This window comes from Ascaphus truei, chromosome 3 (assembly GCF_040206685.1).
Source record: "Ascaphus truei isolate aAscTru1 chromosome 3, aAscTru1.hap1, whole genome shotgun sequence".
In the NCBI taxonomy this organism is placed as follows: Eukaryota; Metazoa; Chordata; class Amphibia; order Anura; family Ascaphidae; genus Ascaphus; species Ascaphus truei.
Genome location: NC_134485.1, coordinates 244,179,995 through 244,204,746, shown reverse-complemented (window position 1 = coordinate 244,204,746; position 24,752 = coordinate 244,179,995). Strand labels below are relative to the sequence as shown.

At 48.1% G+C, this 24,752-nt stretch overlaps 1 protein-coding gene across 2 annotated transcripts in view; it reads right to left on the bottom strand.

Moving 5' to 3' along the window:
* TSGA10 (testis specific 10) overlaps positions 1-24,752 on the bottom strand; it is a 71,417-nt gene that overhangs the window by 15,346 nt on the left and 31,319 nt on the right. For both annotated transcript variants that reach the window (XM_075590503.1, XM_075590504.1), the window contains exons 12-15: positions 23,156-23,211; positions 17,444-17,612; positions 15,555-15,665; positions 14,834-15,019 (exon numbers count right to left, since the gene is read on the bottom strand). In XM_075590503.1, coding sequence (XP_075446618.1) covers positions 14,834-15,019; positions 15,555-15,665; positions 17,444-17,612; positions 23,156-23,211 — 522 coding nt within the window. The remainder of the gene's footprint in view (positions 1-14,833; positions 15,020-15,554; positions 15,666-17,443; positions 17,613-23,155; positions 23,212-24,752) is intronic.

Here is a 24,752-nt window from a genome sequence, read left to right as displayed (position 1 = left end):
GGACATTCATATACTATAGCCCTCGCAGGGACATTACTATAGCCCTCACAGGGACATTACTATAGCCCTCGCAGGGACATTACTATAGCCCTCGCAGGGACATTACTATAGCCCTCGCAGGGACATTACTATAGCCCTCGCAGGGACATTACTATAGCCCTCGCAGGGACATTACTATAGCCCTCGCAGGGACATTACTATAGCCCTCGCAGGGACATTACTATAGCCCTCGCAGGGACATTACTATAGCCCTCACAGGGACATTACTATAGCCCTCACAGGGACATTACTATAGCCCTCGCAGGGACATTACTATAGCCCTCGCAGGGACATTACTATAGCCCTCGCAGAGATATGCATATAGCCCTCGCAGGAACATTACTATAGCCCTCGCAGGGACATTCCTATAGCCCTCGCAGGGACATTACTATAGCCCTCGCAGGGACATTCCTATAGCCCTCGCAGGGACATTACTATAGCCCTCGCAGGGACATTACTATAGCCCTCGCAGGGACATTACTATAGCCCTCGCAGGGACATTCCTATAGCCCTCGCAGGGACATTCATATACTATAGCCCTCGCAGGGACATTCCTATAGCCCTCGCAGGGACATTCCTATAGCCCTCACAGGGACATTCCTATAGCCCTCACAGGGACATTACTATAGCCCTCACAGGGACATTCATATACTATAGCCCTCGCAGGGACATTCATATACTATAGCTCTCGCAGGGACATTACTATAGCCCTCACAGGGACATTACTATAGCCCTCGCAGGGACATTCCTATAGCCCTCGCAGGGACATTCATATACTATAGCCCTCGCAGGGACATTCATATACTATAGCCCTCGCAGGGACATTACTAAAGCCCTCGCAGGGACATTCCTATAGCCCTCACAGGGACATTACTATAGCCCTCGCAGGGACATTCCTATAGCCCTCGCAGGGACATTCATATACTATAGCCCTCGCAGGGACATTCATATACTATAGCCCTCGCAGGGACATTACTAAAGCCCTCGCAGGGACATTACTAAAGCCCTCGCAGGGACATTACTATAGCCCTCGCAGGGACATTACTATAGCCCTCGCAGGGACATTCCTATAGCCCTCGCAGGGACATTACTATAGCCCTCGCAGGGACATTACTATAGCCCTCGCAGGGACATTACTATAGCCCTCGAAGGGACATTACTATAGCCCTCGCAGGGACATTACTATAGCCCTCGCAGGGACATTACTATAGCCCTCGCAGGGACATTACTATAGCCCTCACAGGGACATTCCTATAGCCCTCGCAGGGACATTCCTATAGCCCTCACAGGGACATTACTATAGCCCTCGCACGGACATTCCTATAGCCCTCGCAGGGACATTACTATAGCCCTCACAGGGACATTCATATACTATAGCCCTCGCAGGGACATTACTACACTGGCGACACACTTTATTCGAGCTTGGCTAGTCCCACGAATTCGGGTATACCCGGGTGTATTGAGGTTTGTGACTGTTTTCTGCCCGAGTGCATTGAGGTATTTTCCAAGCAGGGATTGAAGCATTTTATTCCCGCTGGCTGCAATAATGCACAGTATATATATATATACTGCATTACAATTCATGAATTTATGCCATCTGGTAGACACGCGAAGCATTGCAGCCTATTAAATCCTAATCATTATCATGTAACAGATCAGCCGCCCATCAGCCAGGCATGAACCCAGGCTGGGAAGGCAAATGCAACGGGGCTTGTCAGAGGTGAGGAGCGGCGCATTCCAGGTATCTGCCAGGTACATACCGGGTATTTGCTCGAATAAAGTGTGTCGGTGCAGTATAGCCCTCGCAGGGACATTACTATAGCCCTCGCTGGGACATTCCTATAGCCATCGCAGGGACATTCCTATAGCCCTCGCAGGGACATTCCTATAGCCCTCACAGGGACATTACTATAGCCCTCGCAGGGACATTCCTATAGCCCTCGCAGGGACATTACTATAGCCCTCGCAGGGACATTCATATACTATAGCCCTCGCAGGGACATTCCTATAGCCCTCACAGGGACATTCCTATAGCCCTCGCAGGGACATTCCTATAGCCCTCGCAGGGACATTCATACAGCCCTCGCAGGGACATTCCTATAGCCCTCGCAGGGACACTCCTATAGCCCTCGCAGGGACATTCCTATAGCCCTCGCAGGGACATTCCTATAGCCCTCGCAGGGACATTACTATAGCCCTCGCAGGGACATTACTATAGCCCTCGCAGGGACATTACTATAGCCCTCGCAGGGACATTCCTATAGCCCTCGCAGGGACATTCCTATAGCCCTCGCAGGGACATTCCTATAGCCCTCGCAGGGACATTCCTATAGCCCTCGCAGGGACATTACTATAGCCCTCGCAGAGACATTCATATACTATAGCCCTCGCAGGGACATTCATATACTATAGCCCTCGCAGGGACATTCCTATAGCCCTCGCAGGGACAATACTATAGCCCTCGCAGGGACATTCCTATAGCCCTCGCAGGGACATTACTATAGTCCTCGCACGGACATTCCTATAGCCCTCGCAGGGACATTACTATAGCCCTCGCAGAGATATGCATATAGCCCTCGCAAAGACATTACTATAGCCCTCGCAGGGACATTCCTATAGCCCTCGCAGGGACATTACTATAGCCCTCGCAGGGACATTCCTATAGCCCTCGCAGGGACATTACTATAGCCCTCGCAGGGACATTACTATAGCCCTCGCAGGGACATTACTATAGCCCTCGCAGGGACATTACTATAGCCCTCGCAGGGACATTACTATAGCCCTCGCAGGGACATTACTATAGCCCTCGCAGGGACATTCCTATAGCCCTCGCAGGGACATTCATATACTATAGCCCTCGCAGGGACATTACTATAGCCCTCGCAGGGACATTCCTATAGCCCTCACAGGGACATTCCTATAGCCCTCACAGGGACATTACTATAGCCCTCACAGGGACATTCATATACTATAGCCCTCGCAGGGACATTCATATACTATAGCTCTCGCAGGGACATTACTATAGCCCTCACAGGGACATTACTATAGCCCTCGCAGGGACATTCCTATAGCCCTCGCAGGGACATTCATATACTATAGCCCTCGCAGGGACATTCATATACTATAGCCCTCGCAGGGACATTACTAAAGCCCTCGCAGGGACATTCCTATAGCCCTCACAGGGACATTACTATAGCCCTCGCAGGGACATTCCTATAGCCCTCGCAGGGACATTCATATACTATAGCCCTCGCAGGGACATTCATATACTATAGCCCTCGCAGGGACATTACTAAAGCCCTCGCAGGGACATTACTAAAGCCCTCGCAGGGACATTACTATAGCCCTCGCAGGGACATTACTATAGCCCTCGCAGGGACATTCCTATAGCCCTCGCAGGGACATTACTATAGCCCTCGCAGGGACATTACTATAGCCCTCGCAGGGACATTACTATAGCCCTCGAAGGGACATTACTATAGCCCTCGCAGGGACATTACTATAGCCCTCGCAGGGACATTACTATAGCCCTCGCAGGGACATTACTATAGCCCTCGCAGGGACATTACTATAGCCCTCGCAGGGACATTACTATAGCCCTCGCAGGGACATTACTATAGCCCTCGCAGGGACATTACTATAGCCCTCGCAGGGACATTACTATAGCCCTCGCAGGGACATTACTATAGCCCTCGCAGGGACATTACTATAGCCCTCGCAGGGACATTACTATAGCCCTCGCAGGGACATTACTATAGCCCTCACAGAGACATTCCTATAGCCCTCGCAGGGACATTCCTATAGCCCTCGCAGGGACATTCCTATAGCCCTCGCAGGGACATTCATATACTATAGCCCTCGCAGGGACATTCATATACTATAGCCCTCGCAGGGACATTCCTATAGCCCTCGCAGGTACATTACTATAGCCCTCGCAGGGACATTACTATAGCCCTCGCAGGGACATTACTATAGCCCTCGCAGGGACATTACTATAGCCCTCGCAGGGACATTACTATAGCCCTCGCAGGGACATTACTATAGCCCTCGCAGGGACATTACTATAGCCCTCGCAGGGACATTACTATAGCCCTCGCAGGGACATTACTATAGCCCTCGCAGGGACATTACTATAGCCCTCGCAGGGACATTACTATAGCCCTCGCAGGGACATTCCTATAGCCCTCGCAGGGACATTCATATACTATAGCCCTCGCAGGGACATTACTATAGCCCTCGCAGGGACATTCCTATAGCCCTCACAGGGACATTCCTATAGCCCTCACAGGGACATTACTATAGCCCTCACAGGGACATTCATATACTATAGCCCTCGCAGGGACATTCATATACTATAGCTCTCGCAGGGACATTACTATAGCCCTCACAGGGACATTACTATAGCCCTCGCAGGGACATTCCTATAGCCCTCGCAGGGACATTCATATACTATAGCCCTCGCAGGGACATTCATATACTATAGCCCTCGCAGGGACATTACTAAAGCCCTCGCAGGGACATTCCTATAGCCCTCACAGGGACATTACTATAGCCCTCGCAGGGACATTCCTATAGCCCTCGCAGGGACATTCATATACTATAGCCCTCGCAGGGACATTCATATACTATAGCCCTCGCAGGGACATTACTAAAGCCCTCGCAGGGACATTACTAAAGCCCTCGCAGGGACATTACTATAGCCCTCGCAGGGACATTACTATAGCCCTCGCAGGGACATTCCTATAGCCCTCGCAGGGACATTACTATAGCCCTCGCAGGGACATTACTATAGCCCTCGCAGGGACATTACTATAGCCCTCGAAGGGACATTACTATAGCCCTCGCAGGGACATTACTATAGCCCTCGCAGGGACATTACTATAGCCCTCGCAGGGACATTACTATAGCCCTCGCAGGGACATTACTATAGCCCTCGCAGGGACATTACTATAGCCCTCGCAGGGACATTACTATAGCCCTCGCAGGGACATTACTATAGCCCTCGCAGGGACATTACTATAGCCCTCGCAGGGACATTACTATAGCCCTCGCAGGGACATTACTATAGCCCTCGCAGGGACATTACTATAGCCCTCGCAGGGACATTACTATAGCCCTCACAGAGACATTCCTATAGCCCTCGCAGGGACATTCCTATAGCCCTCGCAGGGACATTCCTATAGCCCTCGCAGGGACATTCATATACTATAGCCCTCGCAGGGACATTCATATACTATAGCCCTCGCAGGGACATTCCTATAGCCCTCGCAGGTACATTACTATAGCCCTCGCAGGGACATTACTATAGCCCTCGCAGGGACATTACTATAGCCCTCGCAGGGACATTACTATAGCCCTCGCAGGGACATTACTATAGCCCTCGCAGGGACATTACTATAGCCCTCGCAGGGACATTACTATACACTGGCGACACACTTTATTCGAGCTTGGCTAGTCCCACGAATTCGGGTATACCCGGGTGTATTGAGGTTTGTGACTGTTTTCTGCCCGAGTGCATTGAGTTATTTTCCAAGCAGGGATTGAAGCATTTTATTCCCGCTGGCTGCAATACTGCACAGTATATATATATATACTGCATTACAATTCATGAATTTATGCCATCTGGTAGACACGCGAAGCATTGCAGCCTATTAAATCCTAATCATTATCATTTAACAGATCAGCCGCCCATCAGCCAGGCATGAACCCAGGCTGGGAAGGCAAATGCAACGGGGCTTGTCAGAGGTGAGGAGTGGCGCATTCCAGGTATCTGCCAGGTACATACCGGGTATTTGCTCGAATAAAGTGTGTCGGTGCAGTAGCCCTCGCAGGGACATTACTATAGCCCTCGCAGGGACATTACTATAGCCCTCGCAGGGACATTACTATAGCCCTCGCAGGGACATTACTATAGCCCTCGCAGGGACATTACTATAGCCCTCGCAGGGACATTACTATAGCCCTCGCAGGGACATTACTATAGCCCTCGCAGGGACATTACTATAGCCCTCGCAGGGACATTACTATAGCCCTCGCAGGGACATTACTATAGCCCTCGCAGGGACATTACTATAGCCCTCGCAGGGACATTACTATAGCCCTCGCTGGGACATTCCTATAGCCCTCGCAGGAACATTACTATAGCCCTCGCAGGGACATTACTATAGCCCTCGCAGGGACACTACTATAGCCCTCGCAGGTACATTACTATAGCCCTCGCTGCGACATTACTATAGCCCTCGCAGGGACATTACTATAGCCCTCGCAGGGACATTACTATAGCCCTCGCAGGGACATTACTATAGCCCTCGCAGGGACATTACTATAGCCCTCGCAGGGAGATTACTATAGCCCTCGCAGGGACATTACTATAGCCCTCGCTGGGACATTCCAATCGCCCTCGAAGGGACATTACTATAGCCCTCGCAGGGACATTCCTATAGCCTCGCAGGGACATTACTATAGCCCTCACAGGGACATTACTATAGCCCTCGCAGGGACACTACTATAGCCCTCGCAGGGACATTACTATAGCCCTCGCAGGGACATTACTATAGCCCTCACAGGGACATTACTATAGCCCTCGCAGGGACATTACTATAGCCCTCGCAGGGACATTACTATAGCCCTCGCAGGGACATTACTATAGCCCTCGCAGGGACATTACTATAGCCCTCGCAGGGACATTACTATAGCCCTCACAGGGACATTACTATAGCCCTCACAGGGACATTACTATAGCCCTCGCAGGGACATTACTATAGCCCTCGCAGGGACATTACTATAGCCCTCGCAGAGATATGCATATAGCCCTCGCAAAGACATTACTATAGCCCTCGCAGGGACATTCCTATAGCCCTCGCAGGGACATTACTATAGCCCTCGCAGGGACATTCCTATAGCCCTCGCAGGGACATTACTATAGCCCTCGCAGGGACATTACTATAGCCCTCGCAGGGACATTACTATAGCCCTCGCAGGGACATTCCTATAGCCCTCGCAGGGACATTCATATACTATAGCCCTCGCAGGGACATTACTATAGCCCTCGCAGGGACATTCCTATAGCCCTCACAGGGACATTCCTATAGCCCTCACAGGGACATTACTATAGCCCTCACAGGGACATTCATATACTATAGCCCTCGCAGGGACATTCATATACTATAGCTCTCGCAGGGACATTACTATAGCCCTCACAGGGACATTACTATAGCCCTCGCAGGGACATTCCTATAGCCCTCGCAGGGACATTCATATACTATAGCCCTCGCAGGGACATTCATATACTATAGCCCTCGCAGGGACATTACTAAAGCCCTCGCAGGGACATTCCTATAGCCCTCACAGGGACATTACTATAGCCCTCGCAGGGACATTCCTATAGCCCTCGCAGGGACATTCATATACTATAGCCCTCGCAGGGACATTCATATACTATAGCCCTCGCAGGGACATTACTAAAGCCCTCGCAGGGACATTACTAAAGCCCTCGCAGGGACATTACTATAGCCCTCGCAGGGACATTACTATAGCCCTCGCAGGGACATTCCTATAGCCCTCGCAGGGACATTACTATAGCCCTCGCAGGGACATTACTATAGCCCTCGCAGGGACATTACTATAGCCCTCGAAGGGACATTACTATAGCCCTCGCAGGGACATTACTATAGCCCTCGCAGGGACATTACTATAGCCCTCGCAGGGACATTACTATAGCCCTCGCAGGGACATTACTATAGCCCTCGCAGGGACATTACTATAGCCCTCGCAGGGACATTACTATAGCCCTCGCAGGGACATTACTATAGCCCTCGCAGGGACATTACTATAGCCCTCGCAGGGACATTACTATAGCCCTCGCAGGGACATTACTATAGCCCTCGCAGGGACATTACTATAGCCCTCGCAGGGACATTACTATAGCCCTCACAGAGACATTCCTATAGCCCTCGCAGGGACATTCCTATAGCCCTCGCAGGGACATTCCTATAGCCCTCGCAGGGACATTCATATACTATAGCCCTCGCAGGGACATTCATATACTATAGCCCTCGCAGGGACATTCCTATAGCCCTCGCAGGTACATTACTATAGCCCTCGCAGGGACATTACTATAGCCCTCGCAGGGACATTACTATAGCCCTCGCAGGGACATTACTATAGCCCTCGCAGGGACATTACTATAGCCCTCGCAGGGACATTACTATAGCCCTCGCAGGGACATTACTATAGCCCTCGCATGGGACATTACTATAGCCCTCGCAGGGACATTACTATAGCCCTCGCAGGGACATTACTATAGCCCTCGCAGGGACATTACTATAGCCCTCGCAGGGACATTACTATAGCCCTCGCAGGGACATTACTATAGCCCTCGCAGGGACATTACTATAGCCCTCGCAGGGACATTACTATAGCCCTCGCAGGGACATTACTATAGCCCTCGCAGGGACATTACTATAGCCCTCGCAGGGACATTACTATAGCCCTCGCAGGGACATTACTATAGCCCTCGCAGGGACATTACTATAGCCCTCGCTGGGACATTCCTATAGCCCTCGCAGGAACATTACTATAGCCCTCGCAGGGACATTACTATAGCCCTCGCAGGGACACTACTATAGCCCTCGCAGGTACATTACTATAGCCCTCGCTGGGACATTACTATAGCCCTCGCAGGGACATTACTATAGCCCTCGCAGGGACATTACTATAGCCCTCGCAGGGACATTACTATAGCCCTCGCAGGGACATTACTATAGCCCTCGCAGGGAGATTACTATAGCCCTCGCAGGGACATTACTATAGCCCTCGCTGGGACATTCCAATCGCCCTCGAAGGGACATTACTATAGCCCTCGCAGGGACATTCCTATAGCCTCGCAGGGACATTACTATAGCCCTCACAGGGACATTACTATAGCCCTCGCAGGGACACTACTATAGCCCTCGCAGGGACATTACTATAGCCCTCGCAGGGACATTACTATAGCCCTCACAGGGACATTACTATAGCCCTCGCAGGGACATTACTATAGCCCTCGCAGGGACATTACTATAGCCCTCGCAGGGACATTACTATAGCCCTCGCAGGGACATTACTATAGCCCTCGCAGGGACATTACTATAGCCCTCGCAGGGACATTACTATAGCCCTCGCAGGGACATTACTATAGCCCTCGCAGGGACATTACTATAGCCCTCACAGGGACATTACTATAGCCCTCACAGGGACATTACTATAGCCCTCGCAGGGACATTACTATAGCCCTCGCAGGGACATTACTATAGCCCTCGCAGAGATATGCATATAGCCCTCGCAAAGACATTACTATAGCCCTCGCAGGGACATTCCTATAGCCCTCGCAGGGACATTACTATAGCCCTCGCAGGGACATTCCTATAGCCCTCGCAGGGACATTACTATAGCCCTCGCAGGGACATTACTATAGCCCTCGCAGGGACATTACTATAGCCCTCGCAGGGACATTCCTATAGCCCTCGCAGGGACATTCATATACTATAGCCCTCGCAGGGACATTACTATAGCCCTCGCAGGGACATTCCTATAGCCCTCGCAGGGACATTCCTATAGCCCTCACAGGGACATTCATATACTATAGCCCTCGCAGGGACATTCATATACTATAGCTCTCGCAGGGACATTACTATAGCCCTCACAGGGACATTACTATAGCCCTCGCAGGGACATTCCTATAGCCCTCGCAGGGACATTCATATACTATAGCCCTCGCAGGGACATTCATATACTATAGCCCTCGCAGGGACATTACTAAAGCCCTCGCAGGGACATTACTAAAGCCCTCGCAGGGACATTACTATAGCCCTCGCAGGGACATTACTATAGCCCTCGCAGGGACATTCCTATAGCCCTCGCAGGGACATTACTATAGCCCTCGCAGGGACATTACTATAGCCCTCGAAGGGACATTACTATAGCCCTCGAAGGGACATTACTATAGCCCTCGCAGGGACATTACTATAGCCCTCGCAGGGACATTACTATTGCCCTCGCAGGGACATTACTATAGCCCTCGCAGGGACATTACTATAGCCCTCGCAGGGACATTACTATAGCCCTCGCAGGGACATTACTATAGCCCTCGCAGGGACATTACTATAGCCCTCGCAGGGACATTACTATAGCCCTCGCAGGGACATTACTATAGCCCTCGCAGGGACATTACTATAGCCCTCGCAGGGACATTACTATAGCCCTCACAGGGACATTACTATAGCCCTCACAGAGACATTCCTATAGCCCTCGCAGGGACATTCCTATAGCCCTCGCAGGGACATTCCTATAGCCCTCGCAGGGACATTCATATACTATAGCCCTCGCAGGGACATTCATATACTATAGCCCTCGCAGGGACATTCCTATAGCCCTCGCAGGTACATTACTATAGCCCTCGCAGGGACATTACTATAGCCCTCGCAGGGACATTACTATAGCCCTCGCAGGGACATTACTATAGCCCTCGCAGGGACATTACTATAGCCCTCGCAGGGACATTACTATAGCCCTCGCAGGGACATTACTATAGCCCTCGCATGGGACATTACTATAGCCCTCGCAGGGACATTACTATAGCCCTCGCAGGGACATTACTATAGCCCTCGCAGGGACATTACTATAGCCCTCGCAGGGACATTACTATAGCCCTCGCAGGGACATTACTATAGCCCTCGCAGGGACATTACTATAGCCCTCGCAGGGACATTACTATAGCCCTCGCAGGGACATTACTATAGCCCTCGCAGGGACATTACTATAGCCCTCGCAGGGACATTACTATAGCCCTCGCTGGGACATTCCTATAGCCCTCGCAGGAACATTACTATAGCCCTCGCAGGGACATTACTATAGCCCTCGCAGGGACACTACTATAGCCCTCGCAGGTACATTACTATAGCCCTCGCTGGGACATTACTATAGCCCTCGCAGGGACATTACTATAGCCCTCGCAGGGACATTACTATAGCCCTCGCAGGGACATTACTATAGCCCTCGCAGGGAGATTACTATAGCCCTCGCAGGGACATTACTATAGCCCTCGCTGGGACATTCCAATCGCCCTCGAAGGGACATTACTATAGCCCTCGCAGGGACATTCCTATAGCCTCGCAGGGACATTACTATAGCCCTCACAGGGACATTACTATAGCCCTCGCAGGGACACTACTATAGCCCTCGCAGGGACATTACTATAGCCCTCGCAGGGACATTCATATACTATAGCTCTCACAGGGACATTCCTATAGCCCTCACAGGGACATTACTATAGCCCTCGCAGGGACATTCATATACTATAGCCCTCGCAGGGACATTCCTATAGCCCTCGCAGGGACATTACTATAGCCCTCGCAGGGACATTCCTATAGCCCTCGCAGGGACATTACTATAGCCCTCGCAGGGACATTCCTATAGCGCTCGCAGAGATATGTATATAGTCCTTGCAGGGACATTACTATAGCCCTCGCAGGGACATTCCTATAGCCCTCGCAGGGACATTACTATAGCCCTCGCAGGGACATTCCTATAGCCCTCGCAGAGATATGCATATAGTCCTCGCAGGGACATTACTATAGCCCTCGCAGGGACATTCCTATAGCCCTCGCAGGGACATTACTATAGCCCTCGCAGGGACATTCCTATAGCCCTCGCAGAGATATGCATATAGTCCTCGCAGGGACATTACTATAGCCCTCGCAGGGACATTCCTATAGCCCTCGCAGGGACATTACTATAGCCCTCGCAGGGACATTCCTATAGCCCTCGCAGAGATATGCATATAGTCCTCGCAGGGACATTACTATAGCCCTCGCAGGGACATTCCTATAGCCCTCGCAGGGACATTACTATAGCCCTCGCAGAGATATGCATATAGTCCTCGCAGGGACATTCCTATAGCCCTCACAGGGACATTACTATAGCCCTCGCAGGGACATTCCTATAGCCCTCGCAGGGACATTCCTATAGCCCTCGCAGGGACATTCATATACTATAGCCCTCGCAGGGACATTCCTATAGCCCTCGCAAAGTTATGCATATAGCCCTCGCAGAGATATGCATATAGCACTCGCAGGGATATGCATATAGCACTCGCAAAGATATGCATATAGCACTCGCAGGGATATGCATATAGCACTCGCAAAGATATGCATATAGCCCTCGCAGGGACATTCCTATAGCCCTCGCAGGGACATTCCTACAGTCCTCGCAGGGACATTCATATACTATAGCCCTCGCAGGGACATTCATATACTATAGCCCTCGCAGGGACATTACTATAGCCCTCGCAGGGACATTCCTATAGCCCTCACAGGGACATTACTATAGCCCTCGCAGGGACATTCCTATAGCCCTCACAGGGACATTACTATAGCCCTCGCAGGGACATTCCTATAGCCCTCGCAGGGACATTCCTACAGTCCTCGCAGGGACATTCATATACTATAGCCCTCGCAGGGACATTCATATACTATAGCCCTCGCAGGGACATTACTATAGCCCTCGCAGGGACATTACTATAGCCCTCGCAGGGACATTACTATAGCCGTCGCAGGGACATTCATATACTATAGCCCTCGCAGGGACATTCATATACTATAGCCCTCGCAGGGACATTCCTATAGCCCTCGCAGGGACATTACTATAGCCCTCGCAGGGACATTCATATACTATAGCCCTCGCAGGGACAATCATATACTATAGCCCTCGCAGGGACATTACTATAGCCCTCGCAGGGACATTACTATAGCCCTCGCAGGGACATTACTATAGCCCTCGCAGGGACATTACTATAGCCCTCGCAGGGACATTACTATAGCCCTCGCAGGGACATTACTATAGCCCTCGCAGGGACATTACTATAGCCCTCGCAGGGACATTCCCATAACCCTCGCACGGACATTCCTATAGCCCTCGCAGGGACATTCATATACTATAGCCCTCGCAGGGACATTACTATAGCCCTCGCAGGGACATTCATATACTATAGCCCTCGCAGGGACATTACTATAGCCCTCACAGGGACATTACTATAGCCCTCGCAGGGACATTACTATAGCCCTCGCAGGGACATTACTATAGCCCTCGCAGGGACATTACTATAGCCCTCGCAGGGACATTCCTATAGCCCTCGCAAAGTTATGCATATAGCACTCGCAGAGATATGCATATAGCACTCGCAAAGATATGCATATAGCACTCGCAAAGATATGCATATAGCACTCGCAGAGATATGCATATAGCCCTCGCAAAGATATGCATATAGCACTCGCAGGGATATGCATATAGCACTCGCAGAGATATGCATATAGCACTCGCAGGGATATGCATATAGCACTCGCAGGGATATGCATATAGCACTCGCAGGGATATGCATATAGCACTCGCAGGGATATGCATATAGCACTCGCAGGGATATGCATATAGCACTCGCAGGGATATGCATATAGCACTCGCAGAGATATGCATATAGCACTCGCAGAGATATGCATATAGCACTCGCAAAGATATGCATATAGCACTCGCAGAGATATGCATATAGCACTCGCAGAGATATGCATATAGCACTTGCAGAGATATGCATATAGCACTCGCAGAGATATGCATATAGCCCTCGCAGGGACATTTATATACTATAGCCCTCACAGGGACATTCATATACTATAGCCCTCGCAGGGATATGCATATAGCACTCGCAGAGATATGCATATAGCACTCGCAGGGACATTTATATACTATAGCCCTCGCAGGGACATTCATATACTATAGGCCTCGCAGGGACATTCATATACTATAGCCCTCGCAGGGACATTCATATACTATAGCCCTCACAGGGACATTCATATACTATAGCCCTCACAGGGACATTCATATACTATAGCCCTCGCAGAGATATGCATATAGCCCTCGCAGGGACATTCATATACTGTAGCTCTCACAGGGACATTGATATAGCTCTCACAGGGACATTGATATAGCCCTCACAGGGACATAGTATCAATACCTGTGATTTGTAGATATCCTTATCTTTGTGATGCGATCACATCTGACAAGCTACTTTCCCAGGTACGGTAACTTCTCACACTTAACCTAACATGATGCATAGGACATTTATATGTCTCCTTTTTGTATTCAACTGCTACTGAGACTTGACATACAGTGTGTATGAACATGTAATAACACTATGTTACCTGAAGTCAAGCACCTCAGGCTCATTTATCAAAACCCGACTTCTTTGATATCAGATTTTAAAAGAAGTAGCCACAACTTAGGCCCAGATGCACAAATTGGGCTAAGCTTTAGCGTGCCTCAGCTCCTATGCATATAAATGGGAGTCGAGCTGTGCTAAAGCTTAGCACCCTTTTGGGGATCTGAGCATAAGTTGGGTGTAAGTGATTTCTTCCTTTAAATCGGTTTTGTTCTCCTTAATGATGAATCTAATGTTTGTTTTCAATATATGTTATTGCCCATAAGCTGTAACATATGCTTTAGATTGCATTTTAAAATGCTGCAAGCACAGGGGTTAAACAGGAGTAAACAACAAGGTGCAAAAAGGTATCGCTCAATTTTTGCCACTACAAAATAACAGTGTATATTATGAGATCTTGGCACACATTGGCCTCAAGCCTTCACCTAATGTATAGTTAGTACTGCATGTTCTTTAGGAAAATAGCAAATCTTGCCCAGTCACTCTCTACACAACATTTCCCTAATCATGGAGCACTGTACTATGTGAAGCACCACGTTCTTTTCTTACTTGCTCAATCTCCATTTCTAAAAAGTCTACTCTCTCTTTGAGCCTCCGGCGCTCAGACTCTGCGCTCAGAAGCTCCAGTTTCCCAGAGCTGTGTTCGCCCTCCACTTGGCGGAACTTATTCTCCCAGTTCTCTGCCTGTGATGAGGCTCTGCGGTAGTTTTCCATAACGTCCCGATTCTCCTTTTCCTGATAAAAAAAAAATGGAACGTTTGATAATGCGCTTACAGTATGTCCCCTCATTTAATCTTCTGAAATCGTCCTTAGAAAAGCCAACATGAAAACGAAGTGTATATTTCGTATACAGTCATATCACTGAAAGCGAAAGGTGAAAAAGTCTTACTACCCTTGATAGATGGGAAGGAAGAAGTCTGGGGATTCCAGAAATAGGTTGTAATACCAAATATTTAGGTTAAGAATGAGAACAAAAGCAATTAGTAAGGGATAAGCAATGGGCAGCAAGCAACTTCCACCACTGAGGGGTTTAAAACGCAATGCATACACACGTGCATTAAAATGTAAGTCCTGTCCGACACACTGGGCTCACATTGTGCAGTGGGTCCCATTGAGGTTGCAGCCAATATTAAGCCCCATATTGTATCGCTGCATTGCACAGAGAATTTGAAGCCAAATGTAAACTTCCTCTGAAAGTACTTTTTTTTTTTACACTAAACATATACAATTATTTGTTATAGTTTTGGGAACAAAGCCAGGTCTGACTCACTTTGGACTTAATTGAACTTTCTAGCAGTGCCACATCAGTGATAGTTCCCTGCATCTTTAACTTCACATCTTCAAGTTCCTTCTGAGAGTCTTTCAGCTTGTGTGTTAGAGTCTGGTTGAGAAAAAGCAATGCATTACTATGAGCCCTCATACTCAAATACTGTATATTGGCACAGAGGTAGGGTGACCACATTTTTGGTGACCGGCACCAAACGCACATGCGTGAACGGCATGCACACATGCGCACGAGCGGCTGGCAAGTGCCATACACGATGGGCGCCTATCACCAGCGCAGGCGCAAAGGGTGCTTGCCAGCCACGCATGCGCAATCGGCACTTGCCAAAAACGGGACATTTAAGATAAGTCAGGACCCGGGACAAAGTTTTAAAAATGGGACTATCCCGGCTAAACCGAGATGTCTGGTCCCCCTACACAGAGGGTGTGTTTTGGTTTTGACAAATCTTGATTTGTATTGGATTAAAGCCAGGGTGTGTGAGGCGGTGCACCAGCGAAGGGAAAAATTGTGGCTGGACTGCTCATTACTGGTACAAAAATACTTTATTTGCGGCACATAAAAACAGCAAGGGGAGAGACCCCCTCTGACGTATTTCGCGCGACGTTTGCGCTTTATAAACGCTTTGATAAAGTGCATAAATAAATATATAAATAAAGACATACAATACCATACAACATTATGGAAATACTTTAACAACTCAGTATACTTTATTGGACTTTGTGACTCATTCTCTGAACGTTTATTATACCGGCTGGGATTTCATTATCTTCACTTTATGTATAACTGGACCTGCCTCAGGAAGCATTACTTTGGGGTGTTCTACTCCTATCTTTTCTTTGCTCCACTTGGATTAAAAAAAGGAAATGATGTAAAGAACTCTAGGCAGCAATATGCGAAAATAACACCATAAAGCATGAAAAAGATGCTTCAAACAACTCTAACATAGAAACAGAATTTGACAGCAGATACAGTAAAAATCACTTCACCCATTTTCCTATCTGCTATAAAACCTCTGACCCTATTTGATTGTTGGCTTTCTTTCATATCTAGTATGGCCTTAAATCTATGTAGCCGAGCTCCCCTCTTACCTCCAGTGTGGGAAGGGAAGCTGCCAGGTTGATCGGAGCTCCGCGGTGGACCCGGAGTGTGAGAGCCGCCATCTTGGTTCTCACGCATGCGCAGTGTAAGCTGCGGTGGCCATCTTAGGTGGCTCTGCAGATACAGTACTGCGGAACTACAAGTCCCAGAATCCTCTAGGAGGAAGCATATAGCTTTGGCACGAAGAGAGACTGCGAGAGAGTCTGACGGCGGGAGGCAACGGAATAGGTAGTGTCCAGGGAGCAGTCATTCCCTGGACTGGGCCTAGACTTGCCCCTTGGGCCCCAGCTAGGTCCTGAGTCATCCCCAGCGGAGTATTGTAGGGAAGGCCCCAGATAGGGACTCTTCCCCATTATATTATATTATAGTAGTGCTGGGACATCGGTGACCAGACAGCCACGCGGTGCCCTGCGGTCTGGGACCAGGTCACAGGCCACATCATAGACATTACGTCAGACACTCCTGCTGGAGCTCACCCACGAGGTGGATCGGGACTCTAAGGAGTAAAGGGATTTATGTCGGAGGCCCCGCTGCGTGGGACCCGACTGATCCATATTTCATCAGCGGTACCTGGGTACAGGAGTGCCCAGGGAGGTATCAAGTGCACCAACATTTTACACAGGGGTAGCGTTACCTCATACTTTGGGTGGGAACTGTTCTATGGACACTGGGTGTTTAAGTGCCTAGGGCACCCTCAGTACTTTGGGGGGACCACACCGCGGTGTTGGGTATTATATTGGGTGGGTGGCTGTAAGTCTACTGCAGGTTTTTTTTACCTGATTTTCCAGTTTGCTCTTTGAAAGCTGGTCATGCAGACGTGAATTCTCCTGAACCACCATCTCCCGGTCCCTCCCTGTGTGAGAGAGCTCATCGCTGATCTCATCCAGCTGCCGGCGCAGCCTGCTGATCTCCTGCTCGTGGCTGCTGAGGGTCTTAGCGGATTGCCTTCCAAGCAAATTGGAATGGATGAATATTAATAGTTTACTCATTTAATACATGATAAAAAAACAGAATCTTAACAAGTGAATCGATTTAATGGGGGGAAAAAAAGTTATTGGAACAAATCGCAGGAAAACAATAATGAAATTATTTTGCACTCTGTTTTAGCATTCGGATGTGAAATATGTGCAGCAGGAGGAGGAAAAGGGGAAGTATTTTATACGCCCCTTCAAAATATGAAAGCACATATCTACAGAGCGTAAGAAAGAAACCCCCTAGATGGCATGATAAGACTTAACTTATAACAAAAAATAAATACCTGTCATAGGCGACAATGTCTGAGTAATCCAGGTAACAAACTGACACACAGTAGCACTCATAAGCTCATGATTTAGGGCCTTAGTCAATATGCCCTGAAGTACACTGTAGCTGATCACACCGTTATCAGCTGAAAAACTCCCATTGAAGACAATAATAGCCCCAACAACCACGTCAGACTATATAGCATTACCCCTCAATCAGATTCTGATCAGTATTACTGACCTAATGACACAGATTTCAATTGTATTATATGCAAAAAGACAAGCAATAGCAACTGTAAGATAAGAGCCAAATTTGGAAGGGGTCGTTTACGTGTAATTATATTCTATCAGGGCCGCCGACAGTGGGGGACAGCCGGGACTGCTGGCCCGGCCAGTCAAGGGGCCTGGCCTCACTGCCAGCAACTCTACAGCTCTCTATGTGCAGGCAAGCCTGGACCTCCCCTTTCCTGGCTGCCCCCCCTTCCCTTCCCTCCTGCAGGACTGAAGGGCCCCCCTATTCCCTCGGCACAGCCCATCTGCCCTCCCATAGGCTCCGCAGGCCTGTAGAGCTCTCTTCTGCACTGGCCATGGTGCTTCAGCTGGCCCATCCAAGGGCCCCAGGCAAGCCTACATGCCCCAGCCCCCCCTATACCACCCTCCCAGACCCCTTACCCCCCCAAGGTGTGTGTGTCTTGTGTGTGTAGGGGGGCTTATATATTGTGTGTGTGGAAGGGGGCTTGTATAGTGTGTGTGTGTATGTGTGTGTGCACGTGCAGGTAGGGGGCTTATATTGTGTGTGTGTAGGTAAGGGGGCTTATATTATGTGTGTGTGTGTGTTTGTGTGTAGGTAGGGGGGCTTTTATTGTGTATGTAGGTAGGCGACTTATAGTGTGGGTGTGTGTGTGTGTAAGGTGGGCTTATAGTGTGTGTGTGTGTTTGGGTAGGGGGGCATATTGTGTTTATGTGTGTCTATATATAAAAAAAATCTTATATATTATAATATATAATATATGGGGGGTGAGAGTGAGGAGGGGGGGGAGTGTAAGAGAAAAGGGGGGATGGGGTTTCCCGCCGACATTGGTGGGAGGCCCTGGTGGTAATTTTACTCCTGGGACCCGGGAAAGCAGTCTGCGGCCCTGTATTCTATGGAGGTTGAAACTGGCACACTGTTATTCAGCGGAAATGCATAAAAAATTAAACCATGCAAATACAGCACATTTTTGGTAATATAGGGCAGTCCCTATAGAAAGTGCAACACCCCTTAGTATACATTTATGTATACATACTGCCCCCAGTGGCTGTAAGGAGTTAACATACTCTCTGGCCAATGGGTGGGCGAAGAAAGGAATATGCCCACTGGATCCTGAGGAGCTGAGACGTCATGGCAATGGGAGTGTGGTGATACACAGGCAGGGGAGAGTGAGCAGAGAAGGAGATCAGAGAGAGGGAGATCAGAGAGAGGGAGATCAGAGAGAGAGAGAGAGAGAGAGAGAGATGGAGAGAGAGAGAGAGAAAAGAGAAAGGACCTGTCCTGCAGAGCCCGGTAGACAAGACAACGAGGTGGCAAATCCTAAAAGACCAGCAAGACGGGAAGCGAGAGAGTAAACCTATGCACGCTGTGAGTCATAAAACCAGAAAACAGCTGGGAGATCTCTCCTAAAAACACAGCAGTCTCCTTTCCAAATGCAAAAACAGTCCAAAGAGCAAATCTGGGGCTTCAAAAGACAATCCCAACAGTGAATTTGAGGCACTGTTTGTCTATATGAAAAAACACAACAGTCATATCCATTCCTTTATTTTTCTTACATAGAAAGGTTTCCTTGCCAGCTCCACTTATAACCCGTGCAAACAATCAGTCTTGGGGTTTACAGTATGTATAAAAAGATGATGCCTGGCTGCTTCTGCGCTATTGAAGAGCTTTCACAAATCAGCTGTACATACTTACATCACATGGCAGCTAGTTAACTTCCCAAATCATTAACTGTAGACTTTCTCGTCCCCCTATATCCTAGACCAGTGATTTCCAACCTTTTTTGTTTGGAGGAACCCTTGAAGTATTTTGAAAAATCTCGGGGAACCCCTATCTGGCTGACACATACAGTATTAGGTTCAACAGGGGTAAACCACAAAATGTCCCACCTCACGAGACACCTCTATTTCCCACCCTCTACCCATGTATTTCTCTCCCCTCTGTCTCACCCTCCCGCCTCGCATGTATTTATCTCCTGCGTCTCACTCTTACTCCCTCTTTTCCTCACTCACTCCCGCCCCCCTCTCTCCTCTCACTCGCCCCTACCTTCCGTCAATTACCCCACTCCCACTCAATACCCCTCACAAAATACATACCAAAAAAAAACATCCCCGGGGGAGGGGGGTCTGTGGTCCATAGATGGGACCCCTGAGACTGCTTCAAGGAGCCCCTGGTTGGGAATCACTGTCCTAGACTATATCCTCAATAATATCAAAGTGGAGACTCACGGTTGTGGAAGGTGAATAAATCCAATCCTGGTCCCATGGGTTGCATGTTTTATTACAAATAAAATTGCAGGAACCTTTGTGTGTGCTGTACGTCAAGTGAATAGTAGAATAGAAAAAAAGCGCAACGCACCACTCTGGAAAAAAATCAACTGGAGAGAGGGTAACTACAACATTTGCATTTAATCACTCATAAGATCAAACGACCAGCAACAAAACGGAGCCGACATGTTTCGTGCTTGTGCACTTTATCAGGAGATTTGATTAATAATTAATTGCTTTGATTGGTTACTGTTACAATTAATTCCTTGTTGTTTTATTAATTGATTTAATTGGTTAATGGTTTAATTAATTCCTTGTTGAGCTGGTTAGTGTTTTTATTAATTACATTTGTTGGCTACTGTTTTTATTTAGTGAATTGGGGTGTTTCAGTGTTTTTGAATGTTTTATTATTGTGTGTTTTGAGCATTAATGGATTGTGATTAGGGTGCCCATTGACTGCTATAGTGGCTTATCAGGCCCATATTATTATATGGGTATGATGTACCACTATACTACTCAATGGGTATAGTGTGGGTATAGTGGGTCCGGGGTGGGTGGTTAGGGCTCCCGGGTGAGTAGCGGGGCAGGGTGGGTTAACCCCTTAATTACTATAGTGGTTATTAACCGCTCAGGTGATTAAGGGGTTAGGGGACATTAGAATGTATTTATTACTGTATTTATGCTTTCTGGCAACGGAGGACAGGGACCTGCAGTATCCTGCCGAGGGCGCCCATCATATTGGCTGTGGTAAGTAGAACTGTATTTATTTACTTTATTTATGTTGGCTGGCTAATGTTGTGTTTAATAATGCGCAAATAATCTATTATCCATATCTGGATAATACTTACTTTGCCCATTACTGTATGTGTTTGGCGGTGGGTTATTGATTTAAATGTAGGCCATGTTTTATTTTTTTACATACCGGATTGGTACTGCAGGGCAGCGGGGACCCATGGAGACCACCTGAGGACCCCCACGTGTACCACCCGAGGACCCCCGGACGCCCAAGGGTACCACCTGAGGACCCACTGGGGACACCTGTGGGGACGACCCGGGGACCCCATTGGAGCCCACGGGGATCACCTGGTGGCCCACGGTGCCCAGCGGAGACCTCCCGGAGGTTCCCAGACACCCTTGGGTACCCCCCGGGGTGCACTGTGGGACCTGCGGACACCCGTCGGGACCACCGGGGACCCCCACCGGCTTGGGGTATTAATCCTGCCTGTAAAATAATAAATTATGGTTTTACAGTATGGGGGGGGGGCACGTGGGGTATTGACGTTTATTAAATATGATAATGTTTATTGTGGGACCTAGGAGGTGGGTAGTGGGGCTGTTGTGTGTATTGTTTTTATTGTGGGTAGCAGGGGTGGGTGAAGGAGGTATTTGGCCCATGGTGGGTGTTTAGGCCTTGCGGGAGGGGTTAACCCTGTCATTACCGTAGCGATATTAACTGCAAGGCCTAAACAGCCACCAAGGGCCAAATACCCCCTTCACCCACCCCGCTACCCACAATAAGCTTGGCATGGGTGTTTAACCCCTTCATTGCCTTAGCGGTTAGCCGCTAAGGTAATGAAGTTGCCTGTAAATGCATTTATCCTGCATCGGATTCATGCCGGGGTCTCCGGTGCTGGTATTAATGGTATCAGCTCCGGAGACCCCCGGCATCAATCCGATGCAGGAGAAAGGCATGATTTTTTCTAAGTCTAGTATTGCCGCTCATCCCCACCTTCTTGCCAACTTTTTTTGCTGGGGCCATTTAGAGAGAAATTCACCATTCTAGAGCGGCGATCAGCTGCGATAAGCTGGTCAGGGCTACTAAAATATAGCGAGTTGGAAAAGCTGGCGATGAGCAGCGAAAAATGGCTTATCGGCAAGCGGGCAGCGTTTTTTTTTTTTTTTCTGGGAAAACAACACAGTGATTTTTGCTCTTATCGCCAGCTTATCGGGGCTTACTGAATCGCAGTAGGCCGTTTTGGCGAGAAGCTGGCTATAAGGGACTTATCGCCGTTTACTGCATAGGCCCCTAAATATGCAACATATACCTGCACATAATGCATGAAACACACATATGCATTACAAATACACACACTTACCAACACAGACACACACACACACGGAACTGGGAGATCTGGAGAGGAGCAGCTATGGAGTGCTCTGCAGCACCACCTGCTGCCTGAAAGTTGCAATGGTTAAGCAGCCAGACAACCCTGCCTTCCTACTCCCTCTTACTGGCTACAGCTGTTCTATGATCAGCCCCGCGCACCTTAGCCGGCATCCGCCTCTGATCTCCTCCAACCTCCGCTTTCCTCCTACCCGCCCAAGCCTGTCTATCTGAAGAGAGACAGGCCCCCAGGCTTTGCCCGGGCTCTATCTACGCCCCTGACTCAGGCCCCCGCCCTTGTATATACACATTCACAGTGCTTTATTTTGTTATACAAAAGGTGTCGGTACCCAGCCTGTTACCTTCTCCTGCTCCTCATCTCCCTCGCAGCGCCGCATGATGTCACGTTGTCATGGCAACGTGGCGCCATGCAGCTTGACGCCATGGCGACACGTTGTTACAAGAAGATGCCGCCAGAGATGAGAAGGTAAGAGAAAAAGGTAACGTACCTTCACAAAAATTGCCCTGCATATTCATTCATGTAGGGAAATAGAGGGGTCACAGAAGTATGAACATACTGTATATCATATTGCAATAAACCAGACAAACAGAACATTAATGTTTACCGTGCAGAATCTTCCATCTCACTTATCACATCCCTTAAGCCTTGTATTGTGTTTTCCTTAAAAGTGAAAAAGAAACATAGGCAAATGTAATCAAGCAGACATAAAGTAAAATGCTTCGTAAATATGGGCCTGAATACATTTATAGCATGTAATTATATATTTTTAAATATTATTTTTAATATATAATTTAATATTGTAGTATAATGATCAATGAATTATTGCTCTCCAAGTATTTTAAGCCGATAGTTGATGGCACCTTTTTTCTGTTATAGCCAAATAAAAAAAATAAGCTGCATTCTAAAAAAAACCAAGGATGAATGAAGATTGTAATGAAGACTCATGGGACTGAAATGCAAGTCCAGGGGTTCTCAAACCTATTCCATTTTTCCACACTACCGAGTATTAATAATCGCACGGAGGACCACTATAGTTTTACCTAGGTTTGTTGATCAATACATTTACATATAACTAGCACATACTGTACATTAAAGAAATACTGAATCTCTATCTAAAAAATCAGGTAGTGAAATGAAATAAAAAGGAGTATCCACAGAGGGGATGCGGAATAGAGTCCTTTACTCAGTGCACAACCTCTGGGATGTCACAATAGTTGCTATAAATATAGCTATGAATGGGTCTAATTGCCCATTGGGTAGACACAATTGATTGTTAGTTGTAATGAATTCCTAAGGCTATTCCTAAATGAAGGGAAAGCAGTGATACTGCATGGTCCAATGAGTGAATTAAAATTAAACATTTAATAGATATGTTCTTTAAAGGAACAGTGATAGCATACAATACATGTTTTTACTATTTCACCTAAGTAATTATTCCTTGTATATATTTTAGCACTTCATTACTGTGTCACTACAATGATTGGATGTTATCACGGTCTATTGATTTATTTTAAGAGCATACCTATTAAAGTTTTAATTCCCTCATTGGACCATGCAGTATCACTGCTTTCCCTCCATTCAGGAATAGTCCTAGGAATTCATTACAGCTACCACCATCATTGCGTCTAACCAGTGGGCAAATAGAAGCAATCATACAGTAGCTATATTTATAGCAACTATTGTGACCTCTCAGAGGTTGTGCACTGAGAAAGGGACTCTAGTCCACATCCCTCTGTGGATACTTCATTTTGTTGCCAACCTTCCCTTAGGTGCACCCACTGAGTAACATTTACCTTCAATGCTGAGCGGTGGGCTTCTTTATGTTTATGAGTGAAAGAAAATACTCTGACAGCAAAAGAGATCAACTTAAAGTGATTTTTTTTAAACTTTGGGGAAAATCACGGATCTTTAGTGATCACGGGTGCATCAGAGACCACCGTTTGAAAAACCCTGTTAGTCTTTGACAATCCTATTAATGTGAGATGCTGGACTTTTCTGTGATGTACAGATTCAGTACCAGGTAATTATTCATTTTTTGGATACATTTGAATCATAACAGGTATGCGCTATGTGTTTCCATTTAATTACAGGAGGGCCCCGGGTATACGGCGGGTTCCGTTCCAGGGGCCTGCCGTGTAGTGAAAATCGCCGGAAACCGGATCCGGCGATTTTCAGTGATTTTGCATGCGCAAATCGGCATT